This window comes from Ornithorhynchus anatinus, chromosome X2 (genome assembly GCF_004115215.2).
Source record: "Ornithorhynchus anatinus isolate Pmale09 chromosome X2, mOrnAna1.pri.v4, whole genome shotgun sequence".
Lineage (NCBI taxonomy): Eukaryota > Metazoa > Chordata > Mammalia > Monotremata > Ornithorhynchidae > Ornithorhynchus > Ornithorhynchus anatinus.
In genome coordinates, this window is record NC_041750.1 from 2299426 (window position 1) to 2316935 (window position 17510).

The following is a 17510-nucleotide window of genomic DNA, read 5'->3' on the forward strand; positions in this document are numbered from 1 at the left end:
TTGCAACTGTTACTTTGTTGTGTTGTACTTTCCCAAGAGCCAAATACAGTGCCCTGCTCAATAAATACAATTAATACAATCGACGGATTGATTTAGAGCCACTTCTGCTGGGAAACACTGAGAGCCAAGTAAAAAATGTTGGTCTTCTGCTTCCTCCACCCTCTTCCTTAGACTGTAAACTGTATAGGGAAGATGTCTACTTTGTATACAGTAAGTGCCCAATAAATATAATTGATTGTATTTGGAGAACTCCGCAAAGCATCTCCCTATTCCACTGGCTCCTCATACACCTTGCCAGACGCTATTCTCCTATTAGCTCTGGGGTAGATTCCAGAGATTTAGGTCTGCTAAAGGCCAGACAATGTGGGAAATACTTCAGTAGAACTAAGGAAGCTGGAAAAGCTAGACTTTCTACTTTCACTTCCTCTTTTCTTTTTTTATATTTTCTCTTTTATTATTTTTTTAAGTTCATTCAGTGGTATTTGTTGAGTGCTTGCTGAGTGCAAAGCACTGTACAAAGCGTTTATACAAGTTCTATTGTATTGCTTGCAAACTCCAATCCTTCCCTCTAGCCTCCCTCTGGCCCCCTGTCTTTCTTCACCTTTGTGAGCAATGGGACAAACAGCTCAGAAAGCTTCTCTTGGCTCCCTCCCATCCTTACATATTTCCAAATCATCAAGATCAAGAGAAAATAGTCACTTTCCTTTAACTTTTCATAAGCTAACTGGATCAGATTTATGCCTGGAGCAAGCTTCCACCAGTTCCTTTCTCTGCCTTTTTTTCCTATTAGTATTCATCTGTTGGTCATATCGAAAGACCCTTTCTCCCCTGGGAAGATGCCTTCTTACATGCTTGGTTTACTTGTCCCCAAAAGGACCCTTTCCCCCAGTTTCTTGGTTAATTTGTCACCTGAATGCTGACTCACGCTTCACCTTTCAGGATCACTTAGAAATACTTCCTTCCCATTCTAAGGATTTTTTTTTTTTGTCAAAGGAGGCAGCTGCAAAATGAGGATAATAATACCTGCCTTCCTTCCCCACAGGGTTGTTGTGAGGGCAAACATGTGATAAGAAATGTGAGCTTGCTCTGGGAATAAAAGCGCCAGACAAAACCAAGGTATCATGCCGACAGTTTGCTCCCTCAGGATATCGAAGAGGCTAGAATTTGGGCAGTCTAAAAAGAGCTGATTTTGTGCGACTCAGAATCCATGCTGCTACTAAGTTAAGGTCTGGAGGACTGAAGCCATTTTGTCTCCTCTTTAGTGTTAAGTCATCTGTGAGGATCTAATTGGAATATTTACTAGAGTGTAAGCTCCTTGTGGTCAGAGTTCTGTGGTGCTTCTGTTGTATGTCCCAAGAGCTTAGCATTACTCACTGTACTCAGTAGGTCTTCTATAAATAGCATTATTACTATTAGTTGAAGGATGAAGATGAAGGATAAGAAGCAGCAAAGCCTAGTAGAAGCACAGGCCTGGGAGTCAGAAAGACCCAGACTCCACTACTTGTCTGCTGTTTGACCTTGGGCAAATCATTTCACTTCTTCGTGCCTCAGTTTCCTCTGTAAAATGAGGATTTAGACTGTGAGCCCCACTTGGGACAGGGACTGCGTCCAACGCGATTATCTTGTATTTACTGCAGTGCTTAGTTCAATGCTTGGAACATAGTAAGCGCTGAGAAGCAGCGTGGCTCAGAGGAAAGAGCCCGGGCTTGGGAGTCAGAAGACATGGGTTCAAATCCTGGCTCTGCCACTTGTCAGCTGTGTGACTGTGGGCAAGTCACTTAGCTTCTCTGTGCCTCAGTTCCCTCATCTGTAAAATGGGGATTAAGACCCACATGGGACAACCTGTTTACCCTGTATCTTCCCCAGCGCTTAGAACAATGCTCTGCACATAGTAAACGCTTAACAAATACCAACATTATTATCACAGTTATTATCACTATACTAACTGTTGTGTTAGATATAAGATGATAAGTTCTCACATGGGGCTCACAGTCTAAGTAGCAGGAAGAACAGTAATTGAATCTCCACTTTGCCGAACAGGGAACTGAGGCAAAGAGAAGTTAGGTGACTTGCCCAAGGTCACACAGTAGGTAAGTAGTGGAGCTAGGATTAGAACCGGGTTCTCTGACAACCAGACCATGTTCTTTCGATTAATCCACACTGCTTCTCTGCCAAGATCCCCAAGTCTCAGGTATGAATTGGGTGGACTTCTGGACCAGTCAGAAGGCACTTGGGTCAAGTACTTTTCAATCTTTCCATACTGATTTGTGACAAAAGCACTCTCTCTATGCCCATGTCCCATTATAGTTCCTGGCTGCCAGAGAAGCTTGAAATTAAATCAGTGAAGAAACTGAGGTGGAGGCTGCTAATGACAGCTATTTACACTTCTTTTGCCCAGCTCGTATTCCTCCATTTTAACCCAGCTAGACTGTACGCAGACAGGGCTTTGTTCAGAGCATTCCTAAAGGATGTTTTAATAAAAAACACTGTCAAGAGACCTTCCTTGGTATCCTGCTCTTAAGTGTATAGAATAGATACATACTTCATTTCAGCTTTAGACTTGAAAAATAATTTCCAGGCAGAATAAGAAAGGCAGTGTGGCTTAATGGAAAAAGCATCATGGGCCTATAAATCTGTAAATCTGGATTCTAGTCCCAACTGTGCTACTGGCCTGAGGCAAGTCATAGCCTTCCCGGGCCTGTTTCTTCATCTATAAAATGAGGGTAGAATATCTGCTCTCCTTCTCTCTTAGACTGTGAGTTCCAGGTGGGAAAAAGTTTATCTGATCTTACCGTCTTATATCTACCCCAGTGCTTAGCATATGTGGTGCAGTGCTTAATTTTACGATACTCTTGTAAGGCAGCCCTGACAAAGGAGAAGCTTCGTCATTAGCACTTACATATTTTATTGCTATCCTCTCAGGATTTATGAACATGTGTTTATTCAATTATTTTCTTTGGTTATTGCAGCCTAAGATATTTGTATGTCTGTTATATTCTTTTTCCTCCTCTTGTCTCTATTATTTATAAATAGCATTTGTCTCTCCCATCAGATTGTAAATTCCTAATGGCAGGAAATGTTTTGCTAAACTTTAAGCACTTAGTATGGTGCTATGCCCTCAGAAGGTACTAAATAGCCGTGATTAATTGACTGGTTGATTGTGGAGGGTGCAGTCTGAACACAGGTAAGCGGCGAATGAGATATGAGAGGGGCTCTATGTCCCTATATCATTAAGACAATACTGAATGGTGGAAGCCGTTAAGCCTTGGAAGGAATCATATTCTTTAATCAGGGCAGGAAGACAATCAAGTCCTGAGACTGTAGCCCATCCTCCACTTTCCCAGGGAGATTATGTAAACATCTAATTTGCTCTGATTGCCTCATTCTCTGGGTGGGTTGGCTGAAGTTTCTCTTCTTGTCCTTCAGCGGGTGGGCTAAAATTGTTCAGGGTTGTCTCTTCCGGTCATCTGTCAAGGCTCAGAGGCATTGATCAATTTAAAGTGCTGCTTCCCGAGGGAACTTCATGAACTGCACATCTGGTTTTTGAGAATCCTACCCACACACGTTTTCAACAAATCCAGTACAGAGCAGCATGCTTCAGGCAATTATCTGGTGTTAAGAGGGTCACCGGAGAGGAATTCCTGTGCATTTATGCACATCAAATCTATTCAACATGAGGTTTCACGGTGCCTTAATAATACCCAAATAAGGGACTGGTCTTTTTTTGATCAAATAGAGGCCCTTCGGCAGGCTAGTTTGGGTCATAACTCACAGAAGCAAGGGAAGGGATGTTTTTTAACCCCACTTTCAGACCAGTGGAAAGAGGGCTGCTTTGGAAATCAGGAGATCAAAGTGCTGGTCTTGCTTTTGCCTGTTGGGATTAGGCTATCACTGGTGAAGATTTCTGTCCAAAGAATCACCTAGAGTGTACTGTGATAAGGGCAGAAAATCAGCTGGCTAACATGGGTAGGTTGCAGTGGTTATCAAGGCAACTAGCAGTGAAGTCATGAAGCTGTAGCAGAGCACTGGCACTCTTCTGTGGTCACTCCGGCAGTAAGTGGGTCTTGAGTATAACCTTTGCGGACACTTTTGTAACATGTGGCATTCCATGCCCCAGTGAAAACTCAGCTGGCAGGGATAAGAGAGTGCCTGTGGTGTTGGGTGAACCGCGAGTCTATAATTCATTGCTTTGTGCAGGTTCTTGCTCATCCATCGTGCTTGACAAGAAGCTATCATCACTAATAATAATCATAATTATGGTACTTGTTAAGCATTTATTACGTGTCAAGCACCGTTTTAAGTGCTGGCGTAGATACAAGTTAATCAGGTCAGACACAGACCCTGGTCCATATTGGGTTTACGGCTCTTAATCTAATCCCATCTCTGCCTTTTGTCTGCTGTGTGACCTTGGGTGAGCCACTTCACTTCTCTGTGACTCGGTTACCTTATCTGTAAAATGGGGATTGAGACCGTGAGTCCTACGTGGGACAGGGATTGCATCCAGCCTGATTTGCTTGTATCCACCCCAGAGCTTAGTACAGTGTCTGGGAAATAGTAAGCACTTAACAAATGCCCTTATTATTATTACCATTATTATTAATAATCCCCATTTTTTACAGATGAGGTCACTGAGGCACAGAGAAGTTAAGTGACTTGTCCAAGGTCAAAGAGCAGACCAGTGGTAGAGCTGGGATTAGAATCCACGACCTATGACTCCCAGGCCCGTGCTCTATCCACTACATCACATGCAGTGCTTTTACTACTAAAATTACTCAGGCTGCTGATTCCAAAATGATGGATGTTAATTCCCCTTTTATTTGGCACTTAATTTGCTTGTCAAAAAGATTACTGTTAATAGGCCCGGAGCTCTCCCCAGCTTCTTGTCTTCCAAAGTTTCTAATTCTTTTTGATTATGATTGGGGATTAAATCCCCAGTCAGTTAAAACTCTTGACCAGTTCTCCCCAATTTCTTCTGCAGCCCCACCTTGGTTTAACTGGTTGGGGTTGCTGTTCTGACATGATAGGAATGGTGGTGGGGTAGTTTAACTATTCTTCACGCCGAAGAACGAGTGTGGAGCGGCCCCTTCTCATGCTGATAAGAGCCCTGGCTCTAGTGGAAAGAACATGGGCCTGAGAGTCAGAAGACATGGGTTCTATTCCTGACTCTGCCACACGTCTGCTGTGTGACCTTCACTTCTCTGAGCCTTAGTTAGCTTGTCTGTAAAATGGGGATAAAGACAGTGAGTCCCATGTGGGACAACCTTACTCAAGGTCTCCAGGAGACCTTCCCATACTAAGCCCCCTTTTCCTCTGTTCCCCCTCCTCTCCCCATTGCCCGGACTCGCTCCCTTTTCTCTACCCCCTCCCCTCCACAACACTTGTGTATATATGTACATATTTATAATTCTGTTTATTTTTATCAATGATGTATATATCTATAATTCCATTTATTTATATTAATGATTTATAATCTATAAATCTATATTGATATTATTGATTCCTTTTAAATTTTTTGATACCTCTCCCCCTTCTAGATTGTGAGCCCATTGTAGGCAGGGATTGTCTCCATTTGTTGCTGAACTGTAATTTCCAAGCACTTAGTACAGTGCCACACAGTAAGCGCTCAATAAATACGATTGAATGAATGAATGACAGGGAGTAAGTCCAACCTGATTACTTTGTCTCTACCCCAGTGCTTAGAACAGTGCTTGGCACATAGGAAGCACTTAGCAAGAGCTCGGGCTTGGGAGTCAGAGGTCGTGGGTTCTAATCCCGCCTCCGCCACTTGTCGGCTGTGTGACTTTGGGCAAGTCACTTCTCTTCTCGGTGCCTTAGTGACCTCATCTGTAAAATGGGGATGAAGACTGTGAGCCTCCTGTGGGACGACCTGATTACCCTGTATCTATCCCAGCGCTTAGAAGAGTGCTTGGGCACGTAGTAAGCGCTTAACAAATACCAACATTATTATTATTCTTCTCTGGGCCTCAGTTCCCTCATCTGCAAAATGGGGATGAAGACTGTGAGCCTCCTGTGGGACGAACTGATTACCCTGTATCTATCCCAGCGCTTAGAAGAGTGCTTGGGCACGTAGTAAGCGCTTAACAAATACCAACATTATTATTATTCTCTGGGCCTCAGTTCCCTCATCTGCCCAATGGGAATGAAGACCGTGAGCCTCCTGTGGGATGAGCTGATTACCCTCTATCTATCCCAGCGCTTAGAAGAGTGCTTGACACGTAGTAAGCGCTTAACAAATACCAACATTATTATTATTCTCTGGGCCTCAGTTCCCTCATCTGCAAAATGGGGATGATGCCCGGGCGCCCCACGTGGGACACCCCGAGTACTCTCTGTCGACGCCAGCGTTTAGAACAGTGCTTGGCACGTGGTGAGCGCTTGTCAAAGGCCATCATCATCATTAACAAACACCATCCTCTTTATTATTTTTATTCATCGAGAAAAGTCTCCAAGACTGAAGAGGGAGACGGGCAGGGGGTGATTCCCGCCAAATTCCCCTGAGGAGATCGCGCGCATGCGCATGGAGGGGGGGGGGAAATCTCGATGGCCCGGGGAAAGCCTTCCCCGCGCAGGCGCAGAGCCGAGCCCGCAGATCGGTCCCTCCCGAGGGCCGCGGCCTTAACTCCCGCGCAGGCGCAGAGGGCGAAGCAAGATGGCGGCGCCCGTGGATCTGGAATTGAAGAAGGTAAGACGATGGGTCCCGCCGGCAGAGGCCCAGGCTCGGAGGCCGGGGGTCGGGGATGGGCCGGCTTGGGCTGAAGGGGAGGTTACTGGGGGTCGGCCGGAGCGGAGCGCTTCGCAGGGGGAGGGAGAACGCGCTCCTGGGGGCGGGGCGGGGGAGGAGAAGGCCTGAGGGCGAAGGGCCTGAGCCCGGCCCGGGGACAGCAAGGCGGGTTCTGAGGGAAGTAATAACAAATACGGCCGTTTCTGAAGCGCTTACGAAGTGCCCAGCACTGTGCTAAGCGCTAAATTCGGTTCTAATGCCGGCCCTGCCACCTGTCAGTTGGGTGACGTTGGGCAAGTCGCTTCCCTTCTCTGGGCCTCAGTGACCTCATCTGGAAAATGGGGATGAAAGCTGTGAGCCCCACGTGGGACGACCTGATCACCTTGTCTCTCCCCCAGCGCTTAGAACAGTACTTGGCACAGAGTAAGCGCTTAACGGATATCCTCATTATTGTTATTATTCTCTGTGCCTCAGTTCCCTCATCTGGAAAATGGGGATGAAAGCTGTGAGCCCCACGTGGGACGACCTGATGACCTTGTATCTCCCCCACCGCTTAGAACAATGCTTGACACAGAGTAAGCGCTTAACAAGTATCCTCATTATTGTTATTACTTTCGATGCCTCAGTTCCCTCATCTGGAAAATGGGGATGAAGACTGTAAGCCCCACGTGGGACAATCTAATAATAATAATAATAACGTTGGTATTTGTTGAGCGCTTACTATGTGCCGAGCACTGTTCAAGCGCTGGGGGAGATACAGGGTAATCAGGTTGTCCCACGGGAGGCTCACAGTTAATCCCCATTTTACAGATGAGGGAACTGAGGCACAGAGAAGTGAAGTGACTTGCCCACAGTCACACAGCTGACAAGTGGCAGAGCCAGGAGTCGAACTCATGACCTCTGACTCCGAAGCCCAGGCTCTTTTCCACTGAGCCACGCTGCTTCCCACCTGGTCACCTTTTATCTCGCCCAGCGCTTAGAACAGTGCTTGGCACATAGTAAGCACTTAACAAATACCATCGTCATCCCCTTAATAAGCAGCGTGGTTCAATGGAAAGAGCAGGGGCTGGGGAGTCAGAGGTCATGAGTTCAAATCCCAGCTCCGCCACTTGTCAGCTGCGTGACTTTGGGCAAGTCACTTCACTTCTCTGGGCCTCAGTGACCTCATCTGTAAAATGGGGATTAAGACTGTGAGCTTCATGTGGGACACCTTGATCACCTTGGGTCCTCCTCAGCACTTAGAACAGTGCTTTGCACATAGTCAACACTTAAATGCCATCATTATTATTATTGTTATGTAAATAATCAGATCGGACATAGTCTCTGCCCCCCCTCACCAGTTACACCCTCCCTCTTGCACCAGTATTTAGAGGAAGTGGCTTTTTTATGGTATTTGCTCAGCACCCACTGTGTGGCAAGCACTGTGCTAAGCGCTGGGGTAGATGCAAGGTCATCAGGTAGGACACATTACCTGTCCCATATGGGGCTTGCCATCTTAATCTTCTCATTTTATAGCTGAGGTAACTGAGGCACAGAGAAGTGAAGAGACTTGCCTAAGGTCACACAGCAGACAAGTGGCAGAGCTGGGATTAGAACCCATGTCCTTCTGACACCCAGGCCTATTTCCTACGTGGGGCAGGGGCTGTGTCCAAACTGATGTTTTGTGTCCACTCTGGTGTTTAGTACAGTATCTGGCACACAGTAAACATTTAACAAATACCAGAATTACGGCACACAATAAACACTTTACAAATGCCAGAATTATTATTATTATTATTGTTATTTTATTCTCTTGGCCACTTTAGGGTTGTACACTCAACTCTGTTGTTCTCAACTTTAGGGTTGAAAAGCAGCGTGGCTTAGTGGAAAGAGCCCGGGCTTGGGAGTCAGAGGTCATGGGTTCTAATCCCGGCTCTTTCACTTATCAGCTGTGTGACTTTGGGCAAGTCACTTAACTTCTCTGTGCCTTAGTTACCTCATCTGTAAAATGGGGATTAAGACTGTGAGCCCCACTTGGGACAACCTGATTACCTGGTGTCAACCCCAGAGCTTAGAACAGTGCTTTGCACATAGTAAGCGGTTAACAAATACCATAATTATTATTATTATCATTATTATTTTGTTCGTGATTTGTCAGGGAAGAAGCCTGACCAGGTGGAAAGAGCTCAGAGCTGCAAGTCAGGAGACTTGGATTCTAATCCTAGCCTCGCAAGTTGCCTATTGTAAAAACTTGGGCAGTCACTTAACTTCTCTGTGCCTCAGTTTCCTCATGTATAAAATGGCGATTAAGTACGCTTTGTCCCTCCCTCTTAAACTGTAAGCCACACGTGGGACAGAGGCTATTTCTGATCTAATAGTCATTCATTCAGATGTATTTATTGAGCGCTTACTGTGTGCAGAGCACTGTACTAAGCACTTGGGGGAGTAGCGTGGCTCAGTGGAAAAGAGCACGGGCTTTGGAGTCAGAGGTCATGGGTTCGAATCCCAGCTCTGCCACTTGTCAGCTGTGTGACTGTGGGCGAGTCACTTCACTTCTCCGTGCCTCAGTTCCCTCATCTGTAAAATGGGGATTAACTGTGAGCCCCACGTGGGACAACCTGATTCCCCTGTGTCTACCCCAGCGCTTAGAACAGTGCTCTGCACATAGTAAGCGCTTAACAAATACCAACATTATTACAATAATAGACACATTCCCAGACCACAGCGAGCTTACAGGCTAGAGAGAGGAGTCAGGCATCAATACAAATAAATATTTACAGATACAAACACTAGTACTGTGGGGCTGGGATGGGGGAAGAGCAAAGGGAGCAAGTCAGGGTGATGCAGAAGGGAGTGGGAGATGAGGAAAGGGAGGCTTAGTCTGGGAAGGCCATCAACAAGGTTTTGAAGGTAATGTATCTACCAGTGCTTGGCACGTAGGCATTTAACAAATACCACAGTTATTGTAAGAAAAACCTCCGGAAAATGGAGCGCTCCACAGCTCACACCTTGTCGAAAACCACATTATGCATGTGTTAAAGCGACTGACCACTGCACTTTGAAACTTTGTGGACTCAACCTGCCGAACACCCCCTGGCCTTCATTTAGTAGGTCTTTTTGAAATGGCATTTATTAAGAGTTTACTATGGTCTAAGCACTGATAATTCTGTCATAGTATTATCAGAATGTCATAAGTCAAAGGCTTCCAACAACTTTGAGGTGGGGGAAAAAGTGTGAGATTCTTGACAGGAAAAAAATTAGGCCACTTAAGGTTTTCCCACCACATTCGAAATAGAATTGGAGCTAGACTAATGCTTGCACGAGGCGAAAATAGGCAGGAAAGATTTAGGTATCTAGGACATTGTGCTGACCCTTGGTAGCAGTTTTAGCTTTCTGGAGGTTCTAAGCAGCACTTCACACGATTGGGCAGTCAGGTTTCTCATGTGACAAATTCCAGTGGAATCGAAAGCAATCATCCTCGTCATCCGTAGTATTTATTGAGCGCTTCCTGTGTGCAGAGCACTTGGGAGAGTACAATACAACAGAGTTGGTAGCCACTTTCCCCGTCCACAATAAGTTTACAGTCTAGAGGGACAGGGCAAAAAGGCAGCACAGTTTTTGTGGCTCTAAAAATTCTCAACTTGAGAGTTCCTAGAATTTCTGAACTTAATAATTAATATGTTGCTGTCTAAGACTTCTTGAGTTTGGGTAATAAGGTAGGTTCTGTAGTGTCCCTGAGGATTCTTCCCAATGGGTCAGTTTCTAGGATTTATTGAGCAGTTACTGTGGACAGCGTGTTATAATAATGCTTAGGAAAATACATTGTAATGGACACTATCCCTGCCCACAAGGAGTTTACACTAAAATAATATATTGATAGGAAGAAGGAGAAGGGGATATGTAGATGAGTGAGTGATTGGGTAATAGGAATGTAAATCATTAGGCATTAAAATGCTAGAAGGACTTCTGAGAAGTTGGTAGTGAGGTAGTATTTTGAGGGGTTCTTACACTTTAAAATCAAATGCATTCTTAACATCATTTAAGAAGCAGCAAGGCCTAGAGACTGGACCTGGGAGTCCGGGGACCTAGGTTCTAATCCCAGCTCTGCCACTCACTTGTTGTGTGACCCTGGACAAGTCACTTGACTCCTCTGGGCCACAGTTTCCTCACCCAAAAAAATGTTTCTGTTTCCTACTTCAGTAGGTATTCAGTGCCTACTCTATGTCAAATTGTGTTCTAAGTACTGGGATAGATTCAAGTTAATCAGATTGGACACAATCCCTATACCACATGGAACTCACAGTCTATGAGGGAGGGAAGATCTTCTAATAATAATAATTGTGCTAGTAAAGAGCATATTTTGTTCCAAGCACTGTACTAAGTACTGGGGTAGATTTAAGTTAATAAGGTTGGACACAGCCCCTTGTCCCCTCTGGGGCACACCGCTATCCTAAAAAACTATAGTTCCTCTAGTCGTCTTAATTTTCTTGTCCTTCTCTGGGAGTACATTATCTACATGTTTTTAAAATGACGTTTTAATGGTACTTTTTTAAAAATGGTATTTGTTAATCGGTTACTATTTGTCAAGCACTGTTCTAAGCACTAGGGTATTGGACATAGTCCCTGCCCCATATGGAGTTCTCAGTGTAAGTTAGAGGGAAGAGGGCGTACTCATTTTATATATGAGGTAACGGAGGCACAGAGAAGTTAAATGACTTGCCCAGAGTCACACAGCAAGCAATTGGCAGAGCTGAGATTAGAATCCAGGTCCTGCAACTCCCAGACCCGGGCTCTTTCCATTAGGCCATGTTGCTTCTCGCCTTTTCTTTCCTTATCCATCAGGATATTTGTTCTGAACCCTAAGGGGAGCTTCATAACTGAAATTGAAATAGAAATTTTCTTTACCTAATGCACAAGAGCAGGCTCTAATTAAAGAAAAAGGCAAAGGACATAAATGCAGTCTTAAAACAGTAATTATATAACCCCTTGTTTTTAAAAAGGTGAAAAGTTTTCATCCTCAGACTTGCAGCCGGTCCTTTTTGGGTGGAGGCAAATAAAGAAAATTTCAGCCATAAGAAAATCTTTGGAGACAGCTATGAGTGGGTGAAAGCAGTTAGAGTGAAAGTTGAGCTGGCACCTTCACTATCACATTGCAATTGCAAATGCTATTATTACTGCATAAATTTGACAGCATATGAAAATCATTCCAGGCACTTCAGCAGGAGTATTCAAGGACAGCATTTATCCCCTGAGTTGGATATGTGTATACAAGGATAAAATTTGGTCTGGCGTGTGCCTGCGACCAAGATGTGATCACTGTGGAACTATAACTTTACGTTTTCTTCTTTTTATTTGGATCCTTCCGTTGCCTGTTCTGGGCCACTGCGTTGTATTTGTGATTGTGGTTCTACATTGGACCTGCATTTGTGAACCATTATGTTGCCATTTGCAATGTGCTGGATACTCACGATCACATAGCGTTTCTACCCAACTTGACTTACGTACCCTGCTATTTAAGAATCAGTCATCAATCAATAGCATTTATTGAGCACTTACTATGTGTAGAGCACTCTACTAAGCATTTGGCTAAGAGTCAGTAAATGTGATCCCTGCCCACAAGGAGCTTAAGGTCAAATGGGGTGACAGATATTAAAATAGATTAGGGATAAGGGGAAATTATTTTAGGAATGTAAGAGTATAAGAATGTTTACATAAGTGTTGTGGACTGGGGTGAATATCAAAGTGCTTAAGGGGTCCAAAGCCAAGTTCATAGTTAACCCAGAGGCGAGGGACATTAGGGGAAATAAAGGGCGGGGTCTGGAAGGCTTCTGGGAAGAGATGTGATTTTTACAAGGTCTTTGAAGGTGGGGAGAGTGGTTGACTAGAAACGAAGTGGGAGGGAGTTCCAGACCTGAGGAAGAATGTGGACGAGGAATCCGCCAGAACTAACTCATATACCTATCCACTCTTCTTTCTTCCTCCCATCTGTAAATTATTTTAGCATCTATCACCAACTCTAGATTGCAAACTCCCTGAGTGCAGGGATCGTTTCTCCTGATTGTTGTGGTCTCCCAAGTGCTTTCTACAGTGCTTTGCACTTTTTAGTCTGTAAGCTCCTTGAGGACAGGGATCATGTCTGCCAACTCTGTTGCACTGTACTCTCCCAAGCACTCAGTACAGAGTCCTGCACTCAGTAAACTGTCAGCTCCTTGAGGACAGAGGTCAATACTGCTAATTCTCTTATGCTTTCCCAAGTGCTTAGTCAGTGGTCTACACGTAGTAGGTCTCTAATGAATACTGTTTATTAACCAACAAAGAAACTGCTTTCTTATTTATTAAAACTCCTTATCTGGCCGGTATTACTGATGTATTGTGGTTTTCCGCTTAAATATGCATGGAAATACTTTGCTAAAACAAAATGTTTTTCTATTTTTCAGGCCTTCGCCGAACTACAAGCCAAAGTTATTGACACTCAGCAGAAGGCGAAGCTTGCAGATATTCAGATAGAGCAACTGAACAGATCCAAAAAGCATGCACATCTTACGGACACCGAAATCATGACACTCGTTGATGAGACTCACATGTATGAAGGCGTAGGAAGAATGTAAGTACAACCCTCATTATGGGTAGGGACTGTGTTTGTTTCTTGTTATGTTTGTACTCTCCCATGATCTTGGGACAGCGCTCTGCTCAAGGTAAGGGCTTAATAAGGGGTTTTGAATGAACCCCTTCAGTGGGATACGTCATTGTTTGGAAACATCCAAGGTTGCAGGGTCTTTTGAGAAAAGCAGTGTTGAAATGTTTAAAAGATTTGGAGAATCTTCTCCTAAATATTTTTCATCTGTCACCTAGTCTTTCCATGTCTTAAGAATGAGCTGGGTAATATGTAAAACCATACATGTGTGTAATATGGTTGGGGACGTGGGGCTCAGTTGGGGAATGCTTGCTGGAGGAGGTGGTTCTCTAGGAGGGAGTTGCCAGAGGGTGAGGTTTGGCTTATTTACATTGGGAGGGGAGTCCCATGCGGGAGGAAGGGTATGAGCAGTTGGTTGGAAGAGGATTTGTCTGATTCCCCCTCAAGCAAGTCCTAGGAGCAGACCCCTAGTCTCCTGATTCCTAGATCTAATGTTCTTTCCATGAGATGATAAGCTCCTTGTGGGCAGGGAGCAGCGCTCTATCCACAGGAAGAGCTTAATAAGCACCGTTGAATGATCGATTGATAGACTGGGCTGCCTTAGTTTTAAGATTTAAGAGAGAGGCTAAGGTTCTAATTATGTTTGTGTCCAACCTCCTTAACCTGGCACCTAGTAGGCGCGTAAAAAACACCAAGTAACATAACATTGCTTTGTTTTCTAATGTAGGGCAGCCTGCGTAGTAGCCGCTTAGAGTAATCGTGCCAACTAGACCCAGCTCCAGTCCCGTCCCTGTTGACAGGAGCCTCTTAAAATCTGATTAGTCACTCAGCTGATTTGGTTTTCGACTAGCTCCACATTACCTAATAGTGAGGGTGCAGCTTTTTAGATTTCAGCATCACTAAAATTTCCAGATTAAGTTCCGCTGATGGGAAGTGAATCCCAATTTGTGAACAGGTTACGGAGACACAATGGGTTTGCGGCAAGGACAAAGTAGGAATCTGGCCTGTGTTTCTGGACACCCATAAATACATTGTTGGCATTCATTATGTGGTAATTTTATCCTAAACACAAATATCCTTAAACCTTAAAATAAAAGTACTAGCTTCTGAGGGGGTGGAGGGAGAGTTCTCTTAAAATATTACCCATGGCTTTCAAATCACCATCTTTTATTTGCAGCATCTGAAGAATCTCTTTTTTTCAAATTAAAAGTAAACAATTCATGTCCTCCTTTTGGCCTTGCAGGAGATCTCATGTTTGGCTTCAGTAATTTCATCTCTGAAGCCCCGTTCTTTCCTGGGCAAAAGCCCCTTTGAAGGTGCTTTTCATCCATGTCAGGTCTCTGGAGGGGAACTTGGTACCATTCAATCATTTATACTTACCGAGCATATACTGTGTGCAAAGCACTGTATTAAGTGCTTGGGAGAGTACAGTATAACAGAGTTGGTAGGCATATTTCCTGCCCCAAAGGAGCTTACAATTTAGAGAGAATCTGGTTGTTTTGGGGTTTTTTTTTGTTTTTGTTTTTGACACATGGGTGTCTTGGAGAAAGAGGGCAGGAGATGACACTTTTTATGAGAACTAGTTTTTCGGTGGGGATTGAGTGCTTTCTCACAATGAGCATCTGGTCCAACCCAGAATTACAGGGGCATACAAGGTGAAAGGAGGGTTTTATCTGGCCAAAGAGAGCATGCACTGTTGGGAAGGAGACTTTCTGAGGCTCTGTCTAGCCATCAGGACATTCCTCTTCTACATGTCTAACTAGAAACATCTATTTTTGCTTCTGTCATCTCAGGCCCAATGTCTAGTAGTTTCTATTTTTTTTTTTATATTTTTAATTTTGGTAAATCACATCCATACCTTTCTTGGTTTGAGGGTGCCCATCATAATACTTATTTTCATCAGGTCTGGGTCAGATTAGGCCACTCCAGGTCTCTCCAGTAGAATAGAAGCTAGTTGAATCTGGTCAGTTCTTTGTGCTAGTGATCGTTATAATAATGATGATGCTTGTTAAGCACTTACTTTGTGCTAAGTACTGTACTAAGCGCTGGGGTGAATACAGGTAACTCGGGTTGGACACAGGCCCTTTCCCACATGGGGCTCAGTCTCAATCCCCATATTACAGATGAGGTAACTGAGGCACAGAGAGGTGAAGTGACTTGCCCAAGATCACACAGCAGACATGTGGAACCGGCATTAATAATAATAATAATAATAATGTTGGTATTTGTTAAGCGCTTACTCTGACTCCCAGGCCCTTGCTCTATCCATATAAGTACAGAGGTCCTAACCCTGTGGAACGCTGGGGTGAATTCAGGATAGTCAGATTGGTTACGTCCCTGCCCCTAACAGGCTCTCCACCTTCCTTATCTGTATTTTGCTTTTTCGGCATTATGAAGGGGGAAAATGGGTAAAAGGATTCAGGGGCTCAAGGTTAGGTTAAGTTGCTCTTGGTGGATGCAAGAGAAAAGCAGCGTGTGGCCCAATGGAAAGAGCACGGGCCTGAGAGTCAGAGCACCTCGGTTCTAATCCTGCCATCGTCACATATCTGCTCTTTGATCTTGGGCAAGTCACTTCACTTCTGTGCCTCATTTACCTCATCTGGAAAATGGGGATTAAGACGTGAGCTTCATGTGGGACATGGACTCTATCCAAATACCATAAAGAAAAAGACCTAAAATTCATCTGTTTCCTATTGTCTCAAACCAGAGAGTAGATTAGAGGAAAGTTTTTCGGACCAGGAATTGGGTATCCCGTCTGGAGTCAGACACCTTCCCTATGCGTTCCTAATGAATCCACCCGCTGGTTGGGAAAATTCTCAGTCAGAACTGACTCACCCATTTCTCGAAAATGTGAGACATCGGATAGAAATCTCATCTAGACATGGGAAATGGAGAGGTCTCCAAAGAGGGGGTGTTGGAAGATCTTTAGCCAGTTTGGGGGTCTAACAGAAACCTGGCCGCATTCAGTTGGTGTGATCTTGTACCTCCCCCAGGGCTTGGGATGCAGTCAGTGTTTAATAAATAATCTTACCGCCCCTAAAAAAATCCAGGCCTCTCCGATCTCTCACAGTCTTCTCTGTCCAGGGCCAAGGAGGCCATGGGGCTTGAGGGCTTCACCCCTTACATGATGCCTGTGCTGACTGTGTATTCGTGCCCACAGCTTGGCCAAGTGTATAGAGCCTGGGCCCTGTAGTCAGAAAGACCTGGGTTCTGGTCCCCGCTCCGCCAATTGTCCGGTCTGTTACCTCTGGGCAAGTGACTTCACTTCTCTGAGCCTCAGGCTCCTCACCTTTAAAAAGAGGATTAAGATTTTGAGCCTGACATGGGACATGGACTGTGTCACCTGAATAGCTTTTGTCTATCCCAGTGCTTAGTATGGTGCTTGGCACATAGCATTTAATACCATAAAAAAAAAAAGAGGCCCGTGCCGCCTTCCGGACTTGATGGGACTTGAGCTGGATCCGATGACAAGCTTGGGCTGGGCCCGTATGGGGCTCTTCAGAGAGTTTGCTTGTAGCACCGACTTCGGCGGCCAGGTGCTACAGAAGTGCAAATCTTTTCTTCTTCACCAGGCTATTTCCTTTTTTCATTTTCCTCCTCTTCCCCCTCAAGCAGAATTGGAGCAAGATTTTTTTCAGAGGCGAATGTAATTTTGTTTTTTCAAAAGCAAGATGTTTTAGTTTCCAAAGCCACCCTAGCGCCTTTGAGCTCTTGACGAGGGGAGAGGTTTTGGAGGGCTAGCTACCTCACACACAATGGCTATTTTTGATTTAACACAAGTTAAGTCAAGCTGCATAGTACGAGATGATGAATTGCTATATACTGTAAGCCGAAAGTATCCGTTGCTCAAAGCTGTATTCCAGCCTCTTGGCCTGTTGCCAGTACATTTCAGGCCTCTTACTTCATATTCTTTGGAGAGGCTTGTTATGTAGCCTGATACTACGACCACCGATTTCTAGTTTTGCTACTTAAGCTGTTTGTGAGCTGACCTCACGGACTGCTTTGAGAATTGTGATGAAAGTTACAACTGGGGAATAATCTCTCTGAATATGTGGAGGCATTTTTTGCTTCAGGATCCCTCCAGCGTTCAGCAAGGAATCGATACTCACGTAACCGTCCTATTCTTTGGCTTAGTTTTTGCATTCCTGAAAATGT

General features: G+C 44.6%; 1 protein-coding gene across 1 annotated transcript in view; it reads left to right on the forward strand.

Moving 5' to 3' along the window:
• The first annotated feature begins 6603 nt into the window (after window positions 1–6603).
• The window catches only part of PFDN1 (prefoldin subunit 1), a 49650-nt gene continuing 38743 nt past the window's right edge, over window positions 6604–17510 (forward strand). Inside the window, exons 1-2 of the mRNA XM_029052444.1 lie at window positions 6604–6703; window positions 13159–13325. Of these exons, the coding sequence (XP_028908277.1) occupies window positions 6671–6703; window positions 13159–13325 (200 nt within the window). The 5' untranslated portion in view covers window positions 6604–6670. The remainder of the gene's footprint in view (window positions 6704–13158; window positions 13326–17510) is intronic.